The sequence below is a fragment of the Orbicella franksi genome, chromosome 12 (assembly GCF_964199315.1).
Source record: "Orbicella franksi chromosome 12, jaOrbFran1.1, whole genome shotgun sequence".
Lineage (NCBI taxonomy): Eukaryota > Metazoa > Cnidaria > Anthozoa > Scleractinia > Merulinidae > Orbicella > Orbicella franksi.
In genome coordinates this window covers 13,616,262-13,634,061 of record NC_138156.1, presented here as the reverse complement: position 1 = coordinate 13,634,061, position 17,800 = coordinate 13,616,262, and the positions used below count along the sequence as shown (strand labels likewise).

At 37.1% G+C, this 17,800-nt stretch overlaps 1 protein-coding gene across 1 annotated transcript in view; it reads left to right on the top strand.

Moving 5' to 3' along the window:
* LOC145462439 (TBC1 domain family member 10A-like) overlaps nt 1–17,800 on the top strand; it is a 41,823-nt gene that overhangs the window by 11,636 nt on the left and 12,387 nt on the right. The window contains exons 2-7 of the mRNA XM_081445969.1: nt 2,276–2,381; nt 3,998–4,105; nt 8,810–8,913; nt 10,448–10,514; nt 12,099–12,146; nt 12,909–12,974. Coding sequence (XP_081302095.1) covers nt 2,276–2,381; nt 3,998–4,105; nt 8,810–8,913; nt 10,448–10,514; nt 12,099–12,146; nt 12,909–12,974 — 499 coding nt within the window. The remainder of the gene's footprint in view (nt 1–2,275; nt 2,382–3,997; nt 4,106–8,809; nt 8,914–10,447; nt 10,515–12,098; nt 12,147–12,908; nt 12,975–17,800) is intronic.

Below are 17,800 nucleotides of genomic sequence, written 5' to 3'. Positions count from 1 at the left end.
TCTACTGAACTGTACGTTTCTTGGAGGAAAATAATGTCTGCTTTTTGCTTATTTAACCAGATAGACAAAGCTTTCCTTTTTTCAAGCGAACGGATTCCACGTACGTTAAACGAAAGAAGTTTAAAATTTACAGTCTCCTTTTTGCTTGCCATTGTATAATTATTATTTGACTCAAAAGAGCTGTTTCCAAACTGGCAGCTCCAAAAGAAAAGTCTATGTAGTATACATAGAAGCAATAACATGTACACTCACTAAATAGACATTTTTAACACATATTAAAACAAAAAACTAAACTAATTAGATGGTAAAAGGGTCTCAAGATTTGAACCTTGGTTTGGACCCTTGGGACTTTGGACTTATTCAGCTATTGTTATAAAAACAAAACAAAAATGTTAGGTGCTAATGAAAAAAACTTTGGCGAATTAAATGTTTTGGTGTTTCTTTCCGTTAAATTTTGGTATGCAAGAATTTTATCACAATTCTAATTACCATTTATATCGCAATATTAGCGGCACCAAAGCAAAGTTAAGACTTATAAATTGCCTATCAGTTGAGTGTTCTTATAGATAGAGATAGCCTAGCCTTATAAAGAGGTTTGGTGGTGCCTTAAACGATAAAAACCGATCATCAGCTTTACAAAATAAAATGGAAATAAAGTCAATCAAAGGTTTTTACTCAGGAGTAGTTGATTGCTCGCTTGGCAGCAAGTACTCTGGTAATGTGTCTACAGAATATTTACTACTATTTATAATTAGGCTTTTATCTCTGAGTAGTACCTTAGCAATGTTCAGTTGTTTAGCTTTCCTAAAGGCAGCACGTAATTTAGCTCGGTCTTTAGCAGATTCTGGAGAGAGATCCTTGTCGATAAATACAGTTGGGAAACAGGCGCTCTTCAGCAATTCCTTTCTCTTAAACCACACCAAATCGCAGTCCATACGCGATAGAAAACGGGCTAATATTGGTCGCAGGCGAGGTGGTCCCTGCATCTCTTCTTCATTCGATGTTGAAGGTGTTCGTGTGCCCACATTCGGCTTTCCTGTACGATGAACCGCATGAAATTTGACATCTGAAGGCGCTCCGAGCTCGGTCAAAACTTGCCTCAGCTTCTGAAAACATTCTTTGTTCGTCTCATTTGGTTCTTCTGGGATATCATAAAAACGTAAATTTTCCCTTCTTGAGTAATCCTCCTGTTTTACCAGTCGACTCCTTAGGGTTTCGACCTTCTTCTCTAAAGTATCATTCTGTTTAGTGGTGCTGTCAAGTTGCTTTTTTAGTTCTTTGTTCTCTTCTTTGAGCAATCGAACTTCTTCTCATACGGCATTTAGAGATTTTGTTGTCTCACCCAGTTCTTCTTTAACGGACTTGATATTGTCGTTTAGTTCAGTCTTTAAAGTTTCTATTTCATCATAAATCTTTGTAAATCCATTTTCAATGCGATTTTGGATGCTTAACAGTCTCTCAAGAATTTCGTCAGGCTCCCCGGTCGATGAACTTGAACCTCGTTGCCGCTTTTTTTCCTTTGGTGGCATCTTTAAAATCCAGGTCCAGCTACATCAGCCAAATATTTGTGTCGAAACAGTCCATCTAACCTTTTTGTTCACAGTGCATAGCCAAAAACTTCAGCTTACAAATCATTAAATCGCCATAGTTTGTGGAGCTATCAAAGCAGTGAGCTCGACGCCATGATGGTCAGCCCCAGTCCCTATTTCATAAACTTTCCTTCACGACATTGTGCAGGTCACACTCGAGTTATTCCTGGAATCATTCAAGCAAAGTTGATACACTTGTCAATCAAGATGACCATGCTGCACCAATCAGGAGCCTGTTCATGGGTGAACAAGTTTTTCAAAATGGAGGGGTTTGCAGGCAAGCATTCCCTCTCTCGCCCCAACACCCCTTGCTTTGTCAAATTTTTGTTCTCATTCCAATTTATGTGAGTTCAGAATGCGGAAAAGCTCTTTGTATGGGAATGCTTGCTACGCAGGCTAGCAGCTGCAGAGATATAACAGCCAATTTTCAGTAGTTATAACTCTATCTCCACAAGATTTTATTCACAAATCCTGAAAGAATACATCTGTAGTTGATGAAGTTGTGGGAATTCTCCTGGAATGTGTCTGTTTTAATGTTTATTCCCACACATTTGATCGCTGCTGAGGAAATAAAAGGTTTTGATGTTTCACTAATTTTCAGCAAATTCTTTGTAGTGGAAAACCAGCCTTAACAGTAACTTCTTCTTTTAGCATTTTTGTTAATGGATTGTCTTCTCTTCATTTAGTGAGGCAAACAATGATGTAGCCGCAGATGTTTACAGACATAGAGAGCTAAAGTGGGTTGAAATGCTACAAAACTGGGACAAGTGGATGGCAAAGAAATTTCCAAAGGTTGCTGTGTAACATTACAATAAATAATGCAATGCTTAAAGAATTACATGTAAGATTAATGCAAATTTGCTGTATTTATCAAGTATGTACATTTCTACTCAAGAAGAACATAGAAGGCAGTATTAGTCAAGTGTGAGCTTATCTAAGTATCTGCATGCACAATAATTTTGAGCCTTCTGAGATTATAGGATTGGCTGGCTGATGTTGTACTTTCTAGCAGCTCATTATTCCTGTGCATTTTAAGTGCTAGATTAATTAATTGTCAGGAGAAAGACAAGGTGAACATTTGAAGAACCATATGCATATCCGCCCTATGTCGAATTGTAGGCCTTTTTTCTTTTTTCTGGCTCTGATTTGCCTCAACCTTGGTAAATTGACTGGAAATTATATTTTGAACACTGACCTGGACTTTTTCACTCGTTTTCACATTTTTGGAAGAAAATCTGTTGGGGTCAAGATATCTTTCTCTCAAGCAAAGATTGCGGCGTCCTATGCCAATGTGATAGATAAAATAATGTAGTGTCTGTTTATAGTGTTCAAAGTCAAAATCAAATCCCTCAGAATCTCAGCTGGTTTCTCATACGTCAAAGGAAAACAGGAAATAGAGTGGGAATCTGGGAACCAAGTTGTTTACATTGGTTATTATGATGTGAAACACAGCACACGAGTTGGATTGAGTGCAAACAGAAAAGAGACATGATGCTTAACATGCTCTTTTAAAATACCTTGCATACCTGCATGGTGGTTGTATTGATTTGGGAATAAGAAGTTTGACTTATAAGAATGCCTGGTAGTTGTGCATTACCGTAAACTTCCGATAGTAATGACCCTCGTTACTTTTGGAATTAGCAGCTGTTGAGGCTCGCTACTTTTGGGTGGTCGCTACTTTCAGAGAGTAAAAAACGTTATATAAAGTTGGTACAACAGACCTTTTTTAACAAAAAAAAAAGATGGCAATTCAAACAAAATGAGGTATAATATGTCATTGTTCCAGTTTCATGTTACTAACATTGGGTGGCCTCTACATGTCTACACCGTGTTATCTGTTGTAGGCACAAGTTGTGCAAGTTTCTCCCGGAGTTCTTTTGTGAGCCCTTTATTCACAGTCACTGTGATATCATAGAAACAAGGAATCTCTTTTCTTCCTCGTTAAGCTCCTTGCACCCACACACCTTCAGGTGCACTCCTGCTTTAACTGGACTACTGCATGGGGGAATCAGCCAATATTTCAATTTTTTTGAAGCTGAAACGTTGCAGTTATTACCTACCTTCCTGTTGAAAATGACATGAAGAGTTTTAAATTTTAATGCGAAGAAAAGTTCGTTTTCCTGTTCACTTGACTATTAACTGGAGACATAAATATACCGTTGGATTAAACAGTTGGTCTAGTCATATTTGGCGAGTAGGTGGAGTTGGCATGGGGCAGGGCTTGCTACTTTTGGGAAGGTCGCTACTTTCGAGGGGGTCACTACTTTCGGGGGGTTGCCACTTTTGGGATTTACTAGAGGCAATGGGGGTCGTTACTATCGGAAGTTTATGGTAATTTAATTACCTTTGAAAACAACCATGACTGGGCATCCAATTTATTTGACCTCACTATTGAACATTACTCACAGGTGAAGGAAAGATGTCGCAAAGGTATTCCATCTTCTGTTCGTGGGCATGCATGGCAGAACTTATCAGGAAGTATGGAACTAAAGAATCAAAATAATGGAGTGTTTGAAGTAAGTTTTGATTTCCAGCCCTGCTTAAAGCCATCCATTTGCAAACAACTTGGCCTCAAATGATCAGTTACAGTATACATACATTATAAATTAAATAGCAATTAAGGTGATTCCTCAGAATTACATTGCACTTCTTTACTGCGCATCCTTAGTGCAGTGTAATTCGCCATCATCTTCTACTTTTTGAAAATTCCATTAAAGGATGGGTGGGTGGTGCCTGATAGTTCAAATCCCATATGGGTCTCTCTTTACATAACTTTTCCTATGACAAGTAAGCTACCAGAAAACAGTTACATTATTGAGAATAGAGTCCTTAAGTGTGACGTCACAAAAAAATAAATTGGAGAAATCATGGGATTTGGCGCCATTTTCGAATAGAGCGTCCTTGAAAATGGGTCCTTGTCAAAAATTACCTCCTAATTGTAATTTCCAGCCGAAATATAAAGGATGAAAATTTGGTACTGCCCCATATAAATCTCTCTAATTTTGAGTCAGTTCTAAACTGAAAGAACTGAAACAAATTTTGAAGGGTTTGTATGGGATGCTATCAAACTTTGATCCCTTATATCTCTATTGGGAATTGCAATTCTGAGCTAATTTTTGGGATGAGGGCATCTTTTAGGATACATGTACTCTATAAGAATATGACATCATATCCCATAATTTTAAAAATGTTATTTTTGTGACGTCATGGCTTTACGACTCTGTGTTACAGCTGAATTAGCATAACATTTATTGCATTGAATACAGACTTGTAAGACAAATATTTTATTTCAGTTTTAAAAGTTTTAAACTTTACTTCTGGTTTATCGAGAAAAATTTAACAGTTTTAAAATGCATAGTTACTTAACATTAGTAATGATCATACTTAGCACCCTCCTTCTAATAAGAGCTCTCTTTCTAATATGCACTCTTAAAAAATGGACTGTCTCTAATAAATGCCCCCTCTCAGATGAGTGCCAAGTTGCCTTGAGCTATCAAAAGTAAATTAGCAACCTGGGTGCTGAACTGAATGGTTATGGAAATAGTGAATTTTACACCTTTTTAGTGGAAATCCTCCCAGTATATTTGCTTCGCTTATGAAGAATTAATTCATTTGATGACTTTTTGTGCAGACACGCCACAAAATATTTTATTTATTAGTGAAATACAAAAGTACTTGACTTTAACAGTTCAGTTCATACAGCAAACACACATTTCATACACTTCAATTTTATCATGCAACAGTCCCTCTCGTCAAGCACAATGGTATACTTATAATAATAAGGAGCATTAGTTAATAATGTTTTTATGCTCTGCGAAATGGAGTAATACTATTCTGCCATTTGCAAAAAAAAAGAGAACAATTAAGACAAAACAAATGAGTGGTTCTGAACGGAAAATGCGAAGTTATCAAGCTCCTCTTAAGAGCAGCAATAAGGCCAATAACTACAATGCTGCATAATAATTAATAGGCAAATGACAAAGAGATCCACTTTCTTGTTCATGAAAAATAGTGAAGTGGATGTAAGCGCTCTCCAAAAGTATATAATATTTGTGCTATCCGAATGTGTGTTGTTGTCCATCTGTTCAGAATGCAAGCATTTTTAACACCAAAGTAATTCCTCTAGAAGAAAATGTTAATTTAAATAAGCAATATATTTGGTTGAAGTAGAGATATTGCCATACCTTAGATGAGAAAGTCCATTTTAAATTTGTCCTCAGTGTTGTAGCGCAATTTGTTTTACATGTATTTGAGAAGAACCTTTCATTTAAATGATCTTCTTGCAACCCGACGAACCATATCATTGCTTCTAAGCCATTATTGCTGTCTTTACCATCGGTCGAGTCCTCATGATGCTTATTCCTTACCATTTTGAACTCTTTAAAGGAGTAGGTCACTCCAAAGACCGTGTATTTTTTTCCATCACCAATAAAAAGTTCACATTGAGTTGAGTTACTCACCGTTGTTTTAGCTTCTGAAGTGGATGCGATCCCAATGAAAAAGAAGTGAAAAGGTTGACACTGGGAGCCACCATTTTGAAAGGATCTTGAAGGCCAGGCTGCATATCCGTGACGTCATTCCGTCCGAGAATGTGTTTGTTCTTTTAAGCTTTAGTATGGCTGCGCTTGAAGCCAGAACGTGCTAGTGATTCCACGGATGATAATAATCAAGTTGAATGGAATGATCGATTGGAAAATGCTCTGTGGTGTACTTGTGAGAGATGTGCAACCATGCCAACGCAAAGAGAATGTGTTTGTTGCCGAGAACAGCCCGAGTGGGTCACCAAGATGGAAGGTACATTTTGCAGTGCAATTGCAATGGACGCAGTTAGTGGAAGAGGAGGTTTATTTTTAATTTTAAATTGCTCTCAGAATTGAACTGGTGGCTTAAATAAATCCCCAGTATAATGCTTTTGATTTAATTTGTCTCCACGTTTATTTTACTGGTGGTTCAATGCGGAGGGAGTTCTGGCATCACAGAAACTGATGAGTTTTCAATGGTGTGTTTACATCGGGCGAATGCTTTCCACCTCACAAGTCTGTGTTTTTACTTATAAAATTTGGGTACTTTTTGCCAGTGCTCATACGTGTTTGCCAGGTTTCTTTACACTTATGGACTACGTGGACTCTTGTGAAATACACAGTGACTTTTACATGTAAGATGCGAAGTGAAATTGACGTCTTTGACGTGAGAAATGTGAAATTGACGACATTCCTTATCATTACTTGAGATTTTTTGTGAGAATTGTAATTTGTATTGTTGGAAAGCTAAGCATATGTAATATGTTTTGGATAGAAGGAAAAAGTATATGCAACTTTTACATGCGTAAACATTAGCTGATGAAGGAAAATTCACTCTGCTAGTGTGTTTATCCATATCGCATATGTCGTGTTTACTCGCCTCATTACTTGACAAAGCATGCGGTAAAATTAAAGCTTCATTTTTTACCGTAGATTTGCTTTCAGTAGCAACTATAATTCCTAAAAATGATGTGAATGCAAAAAAACTGTCCTTAATTAATGATGAATCGTGTTGATAAAATTGAAAACAAATTGTAACACGTTTCATACAAAATATTATTTACATGTGGATATCAGATTTCGCTATAGCAGGACTTGTTATCGGTAATTTTCGATATGTAGATAGGACTGACGTACAGTTAACTACTTCTTCCGATGTATTCCAAATCAAATCAGACAGCATTTAAAAATTTGTAAGTAGTTGATCTCATCCCTGGCTGTCAAGGCCGATTATTAAAGACGCTCTGATTTTGGCCTACACAAGAGATTTATAAAGCGAAAAAATACTTTTTCAATAAAAGAAAACCGTATGGGGTTAGTCTGACTTGTAATTTTAAAGAAATCTGCAGGGCATTTGAAGTTCCCATGGTACCCTAAGAAATTTAATAAATCACTTCCAAAAAACGCATGCAGTCGCTATGCATCAATAAACATGAAAACACGAAAACCCTAGCGCCAGTCTACGAAATATAATGAATTAAAAGCTTGCAACATGGAAGCTTTTTTTATAAATACTGGTAAGACTGGTAAATGAAGAAAAGAATTTAATTCAGCCATTTTCCCTGTTTTTATAGAAAAAAAAGCGGCGAACTGATTATACATGAAACTGACCAGTGATTCACGCTATTTTAGCATCTTTTTCTTGAAAATGTATTGCCTGAAGGGTCGAAAATTTTTGGCGACTAAAATACTTGTGCTGGCGACTAAACCTGAAAACTTAGGGGCCAACTGGTCCCAAGTTTTTTCTTGAAATTCGAGCCCTGTAGTCCAGCGAGGAGCTTCAATTTCTTGCACAGAAATAATATTTACCCAGTCAAGTCAACGACAGTTCTGCCGGGCAAAAATATTTTTAAAAATTAAAAGTATAACTGATAGCTACCTCTTTTCGTTCCTTGCGATGCGTTGTTCACTTGCAGTATGTGCCTTTACAAGGGCCTTCCGTTGAAAAATTGTTGGAAAGCATTTTTCTTCAATGACCTCCTTCTTGAGCTTTGCGGCGCCAATTCGGACGGAATGACGTCACGGATATGCAGCCTGGCCTTCAAGATCCTTTCAAAATGGTGGCTCCCGGTGTCGAACTTTTCACTTCTTTTTCACTGGGATCGCATCCACTTCAGAAGCTAAAACAACGGTGAGTAACTCAACTCAATGTGAACTTTTTATTGGTGATGGAAAAAAATACACGGTTTTTGGAGTGACCTACTCCTTTAAAGGTGTGTTTTGGTTCTAAGTTCTGAATTTTACCATAGAGTAGATTCCACGACACATGTTAGCCATGTTTCTATTGGAAATAACTTTCTAAATATATAATTATACAAATGCACAAACACATAACTACTAAAGAAATCTCTGGGGAGTGGGAAAGAGGCAATTTCTTAGTATTTTCAAAGGGCCACTTGCCTCACCTACCGTGTGAGGGAGTTCATTTGCTCCCTTACCCACACTTACAAGAAGTTAACAGATTTCTTTTCTGGTCTTTTGGTATGTTGTCATATTGTGTCTAATTGACATCTGAGGGTCATGCTTTCAATCAGGAACTAGTATTTTGCTCATTTGAAGTATCTTTCCCAATATTCTTACCCCAATAGTCCTCCATCCTATTGAATTTGCATGAAAAAGCACACTGTATATAAATTTACAGAGTTAAGGACTTTGATATGGGACAGAAAAATAAAAGTTTGATTAATATAAATTTTGCAGACACTTGTGGAGAGAGAATCCCCAGATTGGGAGAAAATAATTGAAAAGGACCTGAGTAGAACCTTTCCATTTCATGAGCTGTTTTCTGAAAAGAATGGCCCAGGGTGAGTGATGTAATAATTACAGAACTGTGCAAAAGTAATAGAAACGAGGATCATTGAATATCATGCTTTGTTGTTGTGATATTTCGCCGATATCTTGGTGATGAATGAACAAGAAATTGGTGCTTCCTTGCAGTATCTTACCAGTATATCTTACAAAATGTTGCTGTTGTCTTGCATTTGACAAAAATTTCCAAATGGAGGCCCTTTGTGCTTGCTCTCAAGTGATTTATAGGGTATGTAGATTTGGCAGATTTTTGTGAAATTTTTCCAAAACAATCTAGGGATAATAGAGAGGTTAAGCATGACGTTTACGGCAAACGGCAAAAATGAAACTTTTGTCGTCTCTCTTCAGCTGTGTGTACAGTAGAGTGAAATTATTTGTATTTGCAATGAATAGTAGGAGACGTTATTCCATTTTTGTGTGCTTTATTCACGGATTAGAAGAAAAGAACTGAAAATCAGAAGTTGTCTTTGCCGTTTGCCATCTGCCGTTAACGTCATGCTTAACCTCTCTATTAACTAACAAAACGGTGTCACTTTTTTTGGACATTTTAAATATTTTTCCTGTGGTATCCATCTATGTAACACATCTCACTTATACATGTATTTAGCTACTCCATCTTTAGATGTGGATATCTAGACAACCAATCAGATTATTGAAAAAGCCTGACACAGTGTTGTTGATTAATACAGGTCTGGTGGATAATACTGTACAGCCATCTTGCTAATGTGGTAACATTCAATACCCATTGCAATGAATTCAATAGAAGAACGCTTGGTTGTTTCATGGTATACTGGCTCCTGACACTTCCTAAAGAAAAAATTGCTTAAATTGGATTTTTATCATATACTAAATTTATTACATTGTAATAGCAGCTTGCTCTAACAGTCACCTATACCTATGCAAGATAGAAAAAGTTGATTTCCTCAAACTTTGTGAGGGAGAACTTTTAAACTATGCAGTGATTGCCTGCAGGCAATTAAATGGTACTGATTTTGTGCTCCAAATTGCAGGAAAATGCATCTCTGCAAGTGTAGGATTTCAGAATTTTCCTGGGGATATGGCTGCCCCTAGTTAAGCAAGGCCCTCTGGGCATTGCACTTTTTGTGCCCAGTTGTCATGCCGTGATGCCTGCCTGCTCAAAAACGTATTGAAACGCCTGTTAATTGTACATGTGAATAGCATTCCATTATGAATTGGTACAAAAATGGCTTGAGATTATGGGAATTACAAATGACATATTATTGATTTCCGAAATTAATGATGATGTAATGGCTTGCAATATGTGATTTGAGCTACTTTAGCATCAAGATTAAAACATGATTTGAACCTGTGACAATTATAATACTTCAATGGGTTCAATTGCATTGTACCCCAGGATGGTAGAGTGAATGTTTAAAAGACATACATTTATTATATGACAGGCAGTGAAGCTCAGAACTTATCTGACTCTGACTGATGGGTTTGTTTTAGATTATGGTGGATAATGGTAGATAGGCAAGCATCATGATTTTGGATAACATTGTTTTGTAGGCAGAGGGATTTGTTTAACATCTTGAAAGCATACGCAATATATGACCCTGAAACAGGTTACTGTCAGGTGAGAATGAAAGTCATTAAGTTTAAGATCATATCATTTGTAAGTGATAGACTTTATTGACATCACAATTCACTTGAAAACCAATTTCTTATTAGTGTATCTTCAGTGTAACTATCAATATTGGCAAAGAAGGGCTGTCATTAAGTTTGGAGTCACCCATAGCCTTGATCTTCACCCCTGTAACAAACCTGTTACTTTTTGAGTGAATTGTACCAACTATAGGCAAGTTCCCCCATAACATCAAGGGCCCATCAAACATACTCAGCAGGTGTTAGGGGTTACAGCCCTTACGAAATTCCTGGGCATCTCAGCTATAATATACACTTTGATTGGCTGCACCATATGTTTCTTGAGGAAACAGCAAGCAGAGGCTATAACGTTGCTTAACTTTTTTGACACACAATTATTATACCACAGCTGGGAGAGATATTTAAGGTGGCTCAAAACAGGCATGATAAGACACAACTTTTGGCTAAGTTAAAAAGAATTCTTTTCATAGGGTTCAGGCCACCTTAAAGTTTTGAAAATTTAAGGTGGCTCTGAGCGCTATGTATAGAATTTTTGAACTTTGCCAAAGGTTGCGTCTTATCATGCTTATCAAATTTTGAGAATGTCAAAAAATTTCATTGTGCCGTTTTTGAATTATAAGATCCTAAAGCTGTAACTAAGGGTGTTTTTAGCAGGTCATATTGTTGCTATGGAAACTTATTGTGTCACAATAATGATAACAATGTGTTCACCAGTGATTGGGTAGTTTTTGATACCATGATTGTGACATCAAGTGATAAAGAGTGGTTATAACGGCCCATCAAAATCTAACTGCTGTAAACTGTGTTGAGCCACCTTAAGCTCCTTGAATAAAATTGTTTCTTTTGCAAACACTACTTTTCCTTGCTTTCGTAGACCTGAAATGCACACAGGAGAAGCATGAGGTCATATGGTTAGGAGGGTTTTTTTTCTTGTACTATCAATCCAGACATTTTTGTCATATGGGCACTGCTGCCTGATAGTGGCCCTCCACAGAAAAACACTATCATGTGATCAATTTAAGCCATTAAAAGTCACAAGTACATGTAGACATTTGGGAGAACAAGAAAAGCTCTGGAAGCATCATTCACATGCAAGTAGTGTTTCCACAGTTTTTCTGAGTTCTCTCAAACTTTTACTTCTCGATTATCCAAACATAAATTTTCTGCTGATGTGGTCATTTTGTTAACAGCTCGTGTCAGTTGAGTGTTTCTATAGAGTTATAAATGTACCATTTTTGTTCAAGCTTTCTGATAGGGTGTTTACCAATAATGGCTTCCAGTACTGAAAATGTGCCTTGAAACTAGGGGGTGGGTAGGAGGGTGTGGCTAATAAGGAAGAGGTGACTAAATTGATAAATTGTAGTGGCATTGCATTATATTTATTTTTAATCTCCTGGCAAACACATTGGAATAACAGGAGACAGTGTAAGCAGTTATTTTTAATCACTTCACCAGGCTGTAGTCCTATTGATCCAATTTACTGAAACTTGCTCAAGAACTTCCCACTTTTCATTTGTAACAGCTCATTTTCTATAGGCTTTGATTTTTTATACAGGCAATGGCTCCAGTGGTAGCAGTCCTACTAATGCACATGACAGCAGAGGTGAGCTTTCATTGCATTTTGTGGTCTTACAGTATTGAACAACATCTCTTTTGGGCCAAAGTTGTTCAGTTTCCCTGAAAAATTAAAAACACCTTCATTTTTAAAGAATGATGAGAGATAAAAACATGGTCAGTTTTGATGTCATGAGATCTCAATGTGGAGAGTTTGACATGTGCTTTCTTCTGAGACTTCAATATTTCTGGTGGGCATCAAGTTTCTTAGTGCAAAATTGCCATGCTTTATTTTAAGAATATTTCATTTTGTGAGGACTGAGTACACACAAACAACAGGGCCAAAAAACAATTCAACTGGTGAACTAAAGTGGATGCCCTCTGTCTCTTCTGGGATGGAAAGGAATAAGTTATAAGTCATTTTTAAGGGCCTTGAAGGGATTATTCATTATGATCATTAGTGATAAATTCATCATGATTTAATTTTCATTGGTTAATGACCCCATTTAGGAAATTTGTATTTTGCTCCAACTTTCCCTCACTATCCATCAAAGTTGATAAAGCTAAAATAACTTCATGCAGTTTTATTATAAACTGGTGATAACTTTGCTCACTATTCTTGGACTGTACTTGGAGTGAAGCTTTTGTTAGGATCTTACGCATGTTTGTCAGCAACTACAATTTTAGAAACATTTGAACACCATCATATTTCTAACACTTTAGAACTTTGCAGTTTGTATGGGATTCTTAATTTATAAATAACCCCCCAAAATGGAATTGAATAAAATTTACCTTGTCTTTTATTCTGCAGGAAGCTTTCTGGTGTTTTGTGATGATCTGTGATAGGTACATTCCTGGATATTACAGCCCCAAATTAGTGAGTCCAAAACACACATTTTAAAAAGTAATGGATGCATGCATATTTACACATAATTTGTGCATTGTACATTTTAAACAATTATTAAGTAATGTAATTAATAATGGTGTACAGGTCTTTCCTTTATGCTGTTCATGGATATAATTGATCAGAAGCCTTTTGTCCTTAGGATGGGTGGATTAAATTAGCCTTGATGTATAAGCCAATGTAACAACATGACTTTGACGCTGAAATAAAGCCAAAATATTACTGCAATCTTTTTGCATTGTAAAACACCAAAACTTGCTTTTCAGAGATGTTAACAATCCTCAGACTTGTCTTGTTTATGTTACTAACTTGATATATAATCTTATGAAATATGACCTACAGGTTAAAAACATAGTTCAATGGCATCAAAATTGCCTCTGCTTACAGAAGATCCATTTTTCAAGTTGAGTGGCTTGTAGCCACTCTGATCTATGTTTGTAAGGTCTCAGTAACAAAACTCCAAACCAGAGATATTAGTATACAGTAGTAGCATATACATACATGTACATGTATTTTCCATGTAAATTTGCAATTTTTATGTTTGTAATATTTATTACCAGGGCCCCTCTGGCCATGATGCTGATTAAGGCCACCCTGGCTAAGTAAAGTTTTATTTTACTTTACTGGATAAAAAAAACTAATAACTGACCACTGTGAACAAAATGGCTGCCAAAGCGGTGAATTGTTTGTAATGGAGTCGAGCAATAGCTCCCAAGTTAAAGACTACAGTACCGATCAGAAGAAACCTAACAGGGAATGCTTGACCGAACGCATTCTGTTTCCGTTCCACACGCGTTCCCATTCCCATTCTGTATCCGTTCCGTATCCGTTCTGTATCCGTTCCGTATCCGTTCCGTATCCGTTCTGTATCTGTTCCGTTCCCGTTCTGTATCCGTTCTGTGCTGTTCTGTTCCCGTTCTGTTAGCGTTCCATCGGTAAGCATTCTCGGAACTCGTTCAAAGGAACAAGGTTTCCGAGAACTCGTTTACAAGGTTCGATTGGCGACACTCATTTGCATTTCAAAAAATGGGTTAAAACTGTCGCCTTTGTGCGAGAATAGGGACAGTAAACTTAAATTTTTGTGGTGAAAATATGAGTCCAGTTACTCTAGAAATACGGGAAGATGGTATTGTAACTTCAAGGCCAGTTTATATTAAGTCTTCTTTCCAAAATGATACGAAGCGACCAGCAATCTGTGTGATTGCCCCAGGAAAGGAAGAAGTAAACCAGCTTGCAAGCACTTTTAACACCATCGACGAAAAAATGCAAACAAAAGACGAACTTTTGGCTCTTGTATTTACACGAATACTTTTAGTGAGATTTAACATTGAAGTATTGGCGAAAACTGTTTGGCGAATGCGGTAGAAACTTGACTGGAGGACGCGAGCGGTGCAAAGTACTGACAAAAAGCCGAAGCGAGCATTTTGTGATACTTTTACCGACGTTATTTTCACAGGCGAATTTTCAGTAAAGACTGAACGTTATCCTCGCCGATCCTTCCGCAAAGGTGGTGAACAACGCCATAATAAAGGTCAACCAAAACATCGATGTTTTGTTTTGTTCCTCTTCACGAGGAAGCCTTTCAATCCCAGTCTCACTCGACTCGTCCATCCACTTCCTCATTTGGACATAAAGTTCAGCTTGTTGACAATAACAAAATGGACACGATGGACTCGAAATGGACGAGAAGATGCAGAGAAGATGCCTGATTAGTGCATGTAAAAACAAATTAAAAAAGGACATAAGATGATTTGTTCTGTCATTTTCTCAAGATCACCTGGCTGGACAAAAATTGAACGAACGTGTATTTAAAGTTACATCGTTTCCAAATCCTCGGTAAGCACTCTGATAGCGTAACTTACTACCATATGTTCTGAAGAACACGTTCTCGTATAGTTTGCGTTCTGGAGAACGTTTTTTTCCATTTTTGTGATTCGTAACCGTTCCGTATCCGTTCCATTTCCGTTCGGTATCTGTTCTGTATCCGTTCTGTACCCGTTCTGTACCCGTTCCGTTCGTGTTCTCATACCCGTTCTGTATCCGTTCTGTTCCCGTTCGCAAACGCGTTCCCTGTTAGGTTTCTTCTGATCGGTACTGTATTTGAAGAGTAGTATAATTTGATCTATCAACGACTTTGACAGCAGCTTTTAACTGAAACTTTGCCAGAAAGCATGTGTAAGGGTTTCATGCTTGAGAAGTGGTTTTCTTCCACAAATAATTTCAAATTTCCATCTCAATTTCTTTTATAATAGGCCATTTTACAGTTACATCCTTAGTTACCTGGCCAATGAGTGCAAGGAAGGCTGGAGGTGACCTTGCTTTGATACAGACCTCTTTGCTTTTCTCAATTAAATACCAACTAGTTAGCATAAGAACAACTTGATTTACACAGCAAAAGTAGTGAGGTCTTTATCAAAACAAAGTCACCTGCAGCCTCACTGGCATTCAAAGGCCAGGTTACTGAACAAACAACAAAAGAGACAAAGTATAATGTTGATTTAGTCTCATTCCAGAGAAATTAAGTCCCTTGACTATTAGTAGTTCTTTACTATGAAGTACTGTGTACATACACTCATTCAGCTTTTTGTTAGCTTTCATAACTTGATCAGTAATAACAATCAAAACAGCTCAAGTGTCCCACCTAAATAAACTCAATGATTATATATAAATTTATGATTGTTGCAAAATGTTTGCTTTGTAGTGCAACATACAAACTCCTCAAAATCTTTCTGACCACCCTTGTCATGTGTTACATGAAACATGTCGGTTTGAAATGCCAGAAGTCAGACTGCTTAAAGAGCCTTTTGATTGTTCCAGCCTGAACATTTATAGCCTATAGTAATCAATTTTGTCAAGTCCCTGCATGCATATGTGAACTGTTAAAGGATCATACAACAAACTTGTGCAATATATAGCTGTTAGAGTGCAGGACCACAGAAGTTGTGTGCAACCTTAGATTGTTGGCTTGAATCTGTAAGAAAAGAATTTTTTCTTCTTAAACAGCATTGAATCATGGTATTCCAATGCAAGGAAATGCAAGACACTTTGTATGAAATTATCATTTTGAGGTTTACATGTGTTCATGCTACGTTTTGTTTTGTACAATACATTCACGTAGGGGGGTCCTGATACACTGAGACATGTTAGTTTAAAGTAAGCATTCAGATGTGAGAATGAATTAATTAATTGAATTAGTTGTACAGTCCAACCTCTATTAAGTGGCCACTGTCCATTAAGCGGCCATTTTCCAAAGTCCTGATTTATTTGTCAGTAAACTGCTGTATTTGATACCTCTATTCAACAGCCATCTCTATTAAGCGGCTGCAGCCACCTTTTTGCTGTCACAAGTGTATTATTTATATGTTTTTTACCTCCATTAAGCGGCCAGGAAATTATCTTTCCAAGCGAAATGGTGACAGATGATATAAGGTGATAACTGATAACAACAAGAAAACAAGAACTGCAATAATTTAATTGTCACTATAACAAGTCACAAGCCACGTACACATGCAAACTTTTCACATCCGGCGCTATACAAACATAACAATAGCTAACAACAGATATAGCTGACCCACTGCTTTGTTACAACCAAAATCTGTACAGGAAAACCTTATTACTACTGTACTGGAAATCTACAAAAATCCTTGCTCCTCAAGTTAGAGCTAGAACTATGCATGGGCTGGAAATGCACTTGATGTTTTGTTACAATGAATTTTGGATTTTATCTTCATATATGTTCACTTTTTAAAAGCATTTTGCTCTATAGAGTCAATAAAATCATGTTTACTGCCATTCCTATCCAAGTAACAAATTGATGCCAGTTTTTTATGCGTCTGGCCTCTTATTGATGATAAATTGCGCCGCAGGCGAGTGGTTCCGCAGTTAACTTTGACAATGTTATGACGAAATTTATCATCAATAAGAGGACAGACGCATTAAAAAACTGATGTAAATTTGTTTTTTACAATAACAAGACCCCAAGCTGGTCAAATGCTGGGAATAAATGAAGGGAAAAGACGCGAAAACTTGTTGTAAACAAAGACAGGGCTTGAAAAATATTTGAATTCCACCTTGCCCATTGGGCAAGTAACTCTCAAATTTTGCTTGCCCGGGGCACTTCTCCGCTTGCCCAAGTTTTCAAACTCGTTAATAATTCAACTCAAAAATGGAAGTCAAACTACAGGTGTGTTTTAATGTAATAAACCCATCTTGACTGTAGCCCTCTTAGTGCTAATCACTTTCATGTTTACGCAATAATATTATATTGTAATACTTCCACAACTTCCAACTTCTTCATTCGACTTTTATGAAGTTGTACGGTTTGTAATAATTAAGCCTTGAATCAATTTGTTCAATTCGTCGAAGATCGCATTCGACTCTTTGAATGTTCACCTGCATCTTGTCTAGCTCCATGAAATCATTGTGAAGAGAAACGCGAGAAATTTGTAACACACAGAATTAACATCAAGGGTACTTACCATTTACATGGGAAAACCGGAAATTCCAGTTGGAAATCAAATGGTTCGCGCCATTCCGTTTGGGAATCTTCTGAAAATATGGGCTGTGATTTGAGGCGATGTTATTTTTCTGCTCTTTTAAGTCTCTCTAGCTGATGTGGATATACTTTATAGCGATTCCTTCTCTCGCAACGTGGCATTCAACTGTTTAATGTTTTTGCCTGAAATTTCCAACCAGATGGTTTCTGTAGTTCGTATAGTGTGATCGTCCGGGTGAGTGTAGTTCTGAAAAGAACTGTTGTTGGTGACTGACGTTTCGACAACCTGAGCGGAAGTCATCTT